The following is an 8580-nucleotide window of genomic DNA, read 5'->3' as shown; positions in this document are numbered from 1 at the left end:
TATTTGTAATATAAGATTTAATGAAGAATTTCGAAATTAAACTGTAGAGTACAATTATATTTTTTAATAAAATAATCTCTAATTTATTGTGGTGGAATAAATCATTCATATTGCGAATTAATGCGACAATTGAATGTCTCGCTAATTAAATATCCCGTTGTGGCCGAATAATCCGAATTTTAAAAAAATGTATTTCTTCTTGGAAACTGAAAATCCAACCAATTTGAGAAAGAGTTTAAACTCTAAAACTTGAGGCTATATAAGGGGGTCTTATTCCATATGGAATACAAGGTTTTAATCCACATTCTTTCATGGAAATTCACCTACACGAATTTCACATATTCTTGTATTCAGGTTAAACGATAAAAGACTGTGGAATTAGAGAATAATTGTATAGATAATTTTTTTATTTTGCTTGAGGGTTCAATTTGAAATCTCGTTCACGCCTCAAAAAATATGTATTGATTTTATGATTGATCTTCATGATCAACATGTCCATGCAACTTGTATTTTTTCTTTCTATGCATATTCTTATTAATTAAATTTAAAACCTTCACGTTCACATCCAGTTGTGCTTGAGATACATTAGGAATGAAGCATTTGGAAAATCTTTCTTTATGTGCACATCCTCATTATTCAATAAGAAACCTTCAAATTCATATTCCATTGTGGTTGAGAATACATTAAGAGTGAAGCATTTGAGAAATATTTGATTAGGAATCAACCAAATTTTTGACTTCCTCACATCATACTGTTATGAGTTATGACTTTTCTTTAGAATCGTTATAAATCGAATACTTAAAAGGTAGAATTATTGTATGTCTCCGTCAAACTGCACTTTCAAATTTCTTATATAAATTGTATATTTCCTATATGCACATCTTCATTATTTAAATTGGAGACCTTCAAGTTCATAGCTTTCTGTGCCGGAACATCAAAATAATTGACCGTTGAATTTTATGAGGTAAGAAATTTTTAGGTACGATTTTAAGAAAAAGAATTGAACTATCTATTTCGATTGGAGAGTAAAAATCATTTAACACGAATTTTTTTAAAAACTATAGAAGTTTAATTCAATCAAGCCATTGAGTATTGAAAAAAAGTTATACCTTAATCCGATAATTATATTCAAGCGCATAATTAGTTGAAGATCACGAGATTGAAGCATTATGGAAATATTTGATTAGGAATTAATCAAAAAATTTCGGCTTTCTTACATCATATGATGTATAACCGCGTCCGGCCGGTTTATGTGAACCCACCACCATTGGAAAATGATGTCAAATACGGTTTACAATGGCCCAAAACCCTAAACATCTCCGGCAGAATATGACACCTCCGCTCCTTCAAGAAAACCGGCAATCTTCCCGCCATCCGCCGCCGCGTCCACCGCCACCCGCCACCTCTACCCCTTCAAAAAACCCCAAAAACTGCGTTCCAATTCAGTCCACAAATTCAGCTTCATCATCATCATCTGCGTTCGATCAATTATCTAAAAGGGTTACGAGGGACCTTCCTAATTTGTCAGATTGTCATGGCTGCCGTGTCCGAATCAACCACACCGATCCCGACGATCGCCTTCAAACCCTAGACAGTGTTTGGCGCATAGTCCTTCTTTGCAAGAAATGCATCAGGCGTTTCAATTCCGGCCAAACATGCACTTACTGTTTCAAGAACACGGATGATTCTGATTGTTTCAAATGCCGCAGCTGCAAAAGGCGTGTTCACAAGGACTGTGTTAGTAGGTATGGGAATTCTGCGCCTTGGTCTTTTTCTTCTAGTGAAGAAGGGGTAAAGTCGGGACTCTTTGTTTGTATAGATTGTTGGGTTCCAAGTTTTTTTAGGAAATCAATTGGGGTTTATAGAAAGATTCAGAAGGATGTGCTTAAGATACAAAATTGTAGTAGTGATTTTAAATCATCTGAAAAAATTGCAAAGGATGCTAACTTTGAAGCCAAAAGGGAGGTTGTCCTGGCCCTGAAAGCAAAGGATAGCACTTTGCGAAAGGCTGTCGTGACGAAAAATGCCATGGGCTTGGCTAAGAATGCATCGGAATTAGTTGCCAAGAAAGATAAGAATAAGGGATTGCTGAAAAGCAGTAGTATAAGCAGTGATAATACTAATGTAACTAAGGTTGTAAATGATGCCGAATTGGCATTTCAATTGCATCGTTCCATGAACAGCTCGCCACGAATTTCAAAAACCTTAGGCCCTATGAATTCTAGCTATGTGGGTGGTCCTGAAATTTTGGAATCTAGTAATGTATCATGTAAATTGTTAGATTTAGGCCAGACTCTTTCTAATTCTACAGGTGAGAGGCTTAAGGTGTACTCTCGCACTAGGTATAGGGGAAAAGGTGGTCGGACTAGTTCTGAGACCCTACCTTCTGTTATGGTGTACTCTCGCAGTAGGTTGAAAGAAAAAGTTGGCCAGACTAGTTCAGAGACCCCGCCTCGTGTTACAGTTTACTCTCGCACAAGGTTGAAGGAAAAAGTTGGCAAGGCTAGTTCAGATGCATCGCCATGTCTTCTGGTGTACTCTCGCACAAGGTTGAAGGAAAAAGTCTGTCAGACTAATTCAGAGGCTCCGCCTTGTGTTACAATGAATGAGCATGGCTCTTGTATTGACTCTGCTTGTTCAAAAGCTGAGTTACTTACATACAAGCGGAACAGACTAAAGAGGAAAATGTGCAAAGAAAGCATTGGTTTATCTGACCTTATTACAGAGGAGCTCAATCTTGGTGACGACTGTAGAGATTTTTCTGCTCGTCAGGTTTCTCAGCGAGAAGGTTCACAGCATAACTTGCATTTTCAGGATGCTCCCCCCTTGGCCCCCCTGAGTTCTGGTGGAGACAATAATGTTCAGGGTGAGTTTTGCACTAATAATACTGTTCAGGCTGAAAGCTGCAATACGCAGCAGGACCGCTTTTTGTTGAAGTATAGCAGAAGGAAAAAATGCTCTGAACCAGGGTCAGATATGCATGAGGATACGTTTCCTCAACCAACACTTGATCGCATCATGCCTACAAATTGGTTCGTGGAATCCAGGACATCATCAAATTTCTGATATTCGTGCTTGTGGCAGTACTTTGCCAGAAGTCTGAATTATACACAGGTAAAAGGATTCATCATTTTCTTTGATAAACTTGTACTGTTCTTGTCTTGATCTATACATGATTTATTTAGCATTTGTAAACTCATTTTAGATGAAATATGAAGAAACTACCTTGCCTTAACAGTTAATTTGATTATTGTTCTGAGGCGGGACATCACATGCGGTGCCAGATTTAACTTGGTGACTCCTGCGAATCGTTTTGTTTTCCTAGAAGAAATGTTTGTTTGTCCACTCTTGTCCAGCTTCTCCATGGCTGAAAATTTCATCTCTGATGCTTAGATATTGAAGAGTGCTTAGGCTTAGATTTCCAAACCCCCTCTTCGGCCTGGGTTCTGCCCTGTTGGTCGGGAATATTTTTGAAAGGGCTTCCTTCGGGGTTAAGCCTTAAAAAGAAACTAAAAAAAAAAAGGTTACAATATCAAAGCTGGGTGCCCAATGATCAGTTGCCATTCTTGAGCTGTTCAAGAGGTGAAGATCCACCTTACAGACTACTATTGCATAAACACATCGGACTTGAAACTGATACGTACATCTGCAATGACGAAATGGAGGTTGCAAAGGAGGAAAGTTGATATTAATGTTAGGTTATTCAGAAATTTTTATGGATGTATTTTTTTTTAGGGAAATTCTAAATAAAGAAATTCATTTTTGATGAGATGCTCTAATTAACGGATATGAAAATCCCAATGATGTCGGGGACCAGTAAATTTTGGGACCCTAACCCTAGAGGTTTTACAGCTGAGTTCAATATGGATTGGATTCGATAGTGTACCCCAGAGAGAGGGCGCTAGCCCGGGTACATAAGTATTAGGTCCACCAGTGCACACAATTATTCTGTTATTCTCTCCTGCCCGTTTAACTACTCCTCGAGACATTTCTGCTGATGGCCCTTGCATTATAGCAGGAGAAATGAAGTAATAGTAAGCAAAATATGCAAAACCGCGGGCAATTGGAAGGTGTATTCTTAAATATATCGCTGAAGTTAGCAATAAAAAAATCTCGAAAGCTTGGAGTTCGAATCAAATCTTTGGTTTAAATGTAATTGGGATTTAGATGCAGATTCTTCACTCCTGATCCAATAAAATTATATACCAAAGAAGTTAATTTTTCAAAATTGACTATTTTTACTTTCGTCAAGGGTGTTAGAGATATCTGGCAAGTAAATAGCTAAGGAATGCTTGGATCGTATCATCCAAAAGTTTGTCTATAACTAAAAAAATAAAAGGCCTATGTCTGCATTTGGAGTTTCTAGAGGTTGGTAAGGTGAAAGTGGTCACCCTAGAGCATTGAGTACTCTGGCTCGGGCCAGTGACTATTCAGCTTATATGGTTTTTTGCGAAAAATTAGTTTTATCTCATCTTGATAGGCATTCGCTCATTCACACAAGTGAGATGGGCATTCGCTCCTTCCCACAAGTGATATATGTTGCCACCTATGTGGGTTCAGTCCTACTAGGCCTGGTAGATTCTAACATGCCCATGATTACATAGCTCAGTTTAGGTTCAAGTAAGAGCTAGAAGATGTCAGCCATGAAAGTACCAACTCCTAAAGTCATTGTTCCTTTTTCTTTGCTGACCTGTCATGCAAAAGGTAAGCTAACAGAGTGAATGCGCCTTGCACAAAGTAAAGGCTGTAAGCTCTGGTCATAGATTGATTGTCCTCATTGCATCATAAGTTGTCTGTTACACTCTATAAATATGTTCTTTTCACATTTCTGTTACATACATTTATATTATCAGATATTGAAGAGTGCTTAGAAGATGGAGTCCCGCTTTCTGCTGGAAACTTATCAAATTCGAACGTGCAATGTTTTACCAGAAAAGATTAGGAGTCATGAGAACTAATGGACAAAGCTATTTGCCATGTTTGGTCAGATTTTCTGATCTTTACAATCACAATGTACTAAGCCAATTCCGTCAAAAGGTGACGAGTGTGTATCTTATCATCAGAACAGAGGTTTGGAGCCATAGAATTATCTTGCTGCAAGAACCCTTTGCTCCTTCTGTCAGTTGTTTCTGTTGCATCTATTTTCTGTCCTCTTTCCCCTGTTATTGTGAATTCTCTTTTACAAAACTGATGATACATACATATAATTATTTATAGACCATATTTTAGTATAAAATGTTGAATTGCTTGGAACAATTAATGTTTACACAAGCGGTAGCTCGTTACAGAAAATGTAGATTTCTTCACTCAGGCAGGCATGACACGACAATATTGTAGTACTCTCTAATTTCCAAACTCTTACAGACGACACAAAGGTCACTGTTGATACAGATATTGTAATTGCAGGTATAAAACAACTTACCGAATTCATTTGAAAAAGAAGTTGAGACAGAATGCAGAAAATTAAATGGAAACATATACCATTAAATCCCGGATGTCGAAACTTGCAAGCATCCTTCGTCAGAGAAAGCCATGTTTCTGGGCAAAATAAAGTTTGTTTAACAGACACAGTTTTGGAAGGGGAAACAGAAACTTAGAATTGAATATATGTAGAATATCGATAGAGAACAAAATCTGTTATATTACTTATTCTTTTTGCTGTTTAAAGGACATAAGGGTTAAACTCACAAAATTATAGACATTGTAGAATGTTTTTATTCAACGACAGAAAAAAATAAAAATTTTAAGGCTTCCTAAATAAATAAATATAATCAACGACAGAAAAAAATTAAAAAGTGAGAAAAAAAGATAAATATATATTATTCAAATTAAGTGCGACATAGAATCCGAATTTGGGTAGAAGTAGATACTCCAAGTGTAAAAGGATTGTGATTCGGAAGTAGCACAGACGTAGCTTAAGTTATTTGTCTATTTATATCAATTCATATTTCTTCCTTCTCACATTCACCACTAATTATTCTTTCTTCTTTTTCTGAAAAGTTTTCTGAGTTACGGATAATTTATTCTATTTTTTTTTTGAAATATGTCGAGATCAAGTGGCACATTATTATGTGTGTTTCTCTTGTTGGACATTTGCATAGGCATCGTTAATGCTACCCCAAGGGAACCGAAAACAGATAACAACAAGAAGTTGTTTGGTACTTCTTCAATTCTATGGTGGTAGCGCCGTCATCATGCACCTTCAATCGAATGGTGGCGGCGGCGTCACCCAATAAAATCATCACCACCAACTAACGTGGCTCCATCTCTGTCTCCCGTTGATAATGCAGCTTCATCAACTCATGCGGCTCCATCCCCAGTTGATGATGTGGTTTCGCCACCACACACTGCTCCGGCTTGGGCCCCAACTCCAACTTCTTGCATCAAGATGGACGATTGTCTATCAGATTTGATCACTTCTGTTTTCAAGCGTAAAATTTCATTATCCACACAATGCTGCAAAGTCGTTTCAACAATTTCAGATGATTGCTTTTATAGAGGTTTCGCGCACTCCAAGAAGGTACCGTTCTTCCTAACCAAAGTGAGGAACTATTGCAGTCATCATCAAGGGTTGAATTAAGCATGGTCAAATCTTAGCACACTCCTTACTCTTCTGGTTTTTTTGGTTTTACTTAGGGGCAGTTGGTAGTTAGTAGTATTACTTTCTGTTAACTTTTGCTTGGATTCTTTAATTAGTTCAATTGGATCTTCATCTCTACTTAATAGTTTAAGTACTACTCTCTCCGTGCACATTTATTTCATCATGTTTTACTTATTCGTGATATGGTGGATGTATCAATCAACTAACGGTTATATGAATCTTTTGCAACTATTTCTCTCTAATTGACCCCAACATCCCGACATATTAATTAATAAGAAAACTTACAGTCGTTTTACCACACATTATAAAAGTTCAATTCATCAAAAATAATTTCATATCACAGAGGCAAAGAAAAAGTATCATACTTTATAGCTTGAATGTATTAACAGATCTAGTGTGATAAGTTTTTTGACTTTTTTACTTATATATGAGAGCATCAGCCAAGACTACTTTAGTTGACCCTCGGCCTTTAAACACATAAATTGCTGAAAAGAGATGGTCCCAATTGCCTTATTTGCGTTCTGCAGCCTCGTTATGCTCCATAACCCTGAATAGATTATAACAAGTAATCCATGTTCGTTATTGTGATGAGAAATCTGTTATACTGAGATGTTAATTAAAGGCTTTTATGGTCATTCAAGAATAGACAATGTGTATCGGATTTGACTTGTGAAATCTTTCCTTGAACTCATCCCATACCTCCTTTGCAGTCGAAGCAAGGACACTACTAGAGATTAGTTTTGGTTATTACATTTGTCCCACGGTTTCACTAGTTCTCCCTTGTACAAACTTCGTGGGTAGCTACCATCGACAAGACCTAGTTTGTTCTTATCTAGCAAAGCCAATCCCATAGATCTACTCCACAATGTGTAGTTTTGCGGTCCTGTTAATTTCACGCCAATTAGTACAACTCCCGGTGTATCTCCTGGTTGTAAAAACAATGGATGAGTGTAGTCTAACTGTGAGATCTGCGTGGTTTCAAGTCTTTCGACATGCGAGGTTTCTGATTCTACCATGGCTGCAATCCTTATCAAGATTTAGCCACACTCAGAAACACTAGATGTGTAACCTCTACAGCAATCGTTGCTCTGTTTTTTTTTTTATTGAACTAGCTACCATGAATGGAGAGCATGAGATTAAGAAGAAGAAGAAGAAACTTGTATTAGATTTCCATTATTCTGCTAATACACAGTATATGCTCCTTTTATAGAGCTACATCGACTTAGTCTCTAAGAATGAAAATATGTTAGTTTGTTACGTAACTAACTGAGCATCAATTTACAGGAGTAACTATGAAAATCTTTGGCACTCCTATCACAAATTAGTGGCGCATATTTTTTACCTCCAACACCATTCACAACAGAGAAATCAAAGTGAAAACCCAAATATGTACATTGATAGCAGCAATCAAAAAGAAGAAAAAAAGAAGGGAATTAACACTGAAATCAAAACTTTCACATGAGAAGTGAAAAACAAAATAAATACATCCATATACCGGTAACACTGAAATTAAAATTCTCCAATTACTGGATATTCACAATTAAAGCTAGGCAGATTTTTCTTCTTCTTGGGTTTCAATAAGTCCAATCAAGTTTAGAAGACGGATACACTCTTTTCTTTCTTTGTGAAAGTCTCCCTAAAACAATCAACCCCATAGGAAAAATGTTTGGATAACGAAAATAAGGATCTTCGAGTTTGAGAATTACCTACATATGTCATTTGCAATAAAACAAAAGGTAAACATACTCCTTCCAAAATTAAATAAGTACATTGATTGAACAACACATTATATTCCATTAAATAGCAGAAACTATATATCAACTTGACTTAGAATAAACATCAATGTCGTCAGGATCTCTTTTCGAACCCAAACGTCAACTTTGGTGTAAGTGAGAGGAGATATTTTATTTGGTACACAATACTCAATAGTATAAGAGAAGAAATTGAAAAAATATAGGCTTAAAGTAATATGCGCCAAG

General features: G+C 36.7%; 1 protein-coding gene across 2 annotated transcripts; it reads left to right on the top strand.

Moving 5' to 3' along the window:
* The first annotated feature begins 1185 nt into the window (after window positions 1-1185).
* On the top strand, window positions 1186-5292 carry LOC129885797 (uncharacterized). Of its 2 annotated transcripts, none has more exons than XM_055960223.1 (2): window positions 1186-3114; window positions 3394-4828. In XM_055960223.1, exon 1 carries the CDS (start codon window positions 1297-1299, stop codon window positions 3064-3066), a length of 1770 nt encoding a protein of 589 aa, XP_055816198.1. In that variant the 5' UTR covers window positions 1186-1296; the 3' UTR covers window positions 3067-3114; window positions 3394-4828. The 2 variants fall into 2 exon arrangements, with proteins under 2 accessions (XP_055816198.1, XP_055816197.1); XM_055960222.1 differs by lacking the exon at window positions 3394-4828 and adding an exon at window positions 4854-5292 and having other exon boundaries at window positions 1187-3114.
* Window positions 5293-8580: the final 3288 nt, after the last annotated feature.

This window comes from Solanum dulcamara, chromosome 4, assembly GCF_947179165.1.
Source record: "Solanum dulcamara chromosome 4, daSolDulc1.2, whole genome shotgun sequence".
Classification (NCBI taxonomy): Eukaryota; Viridiplantae; Streptophyta; class Magnoliopsida; order Solanales; family Solanaceae; genus Solanum; species Solanum dulcamara.
The sequence above is the reverse complement of the archived record's forward strand: the minus strand, read 5'-3'. Positions and strand labels throughout refer to the sequence as shown.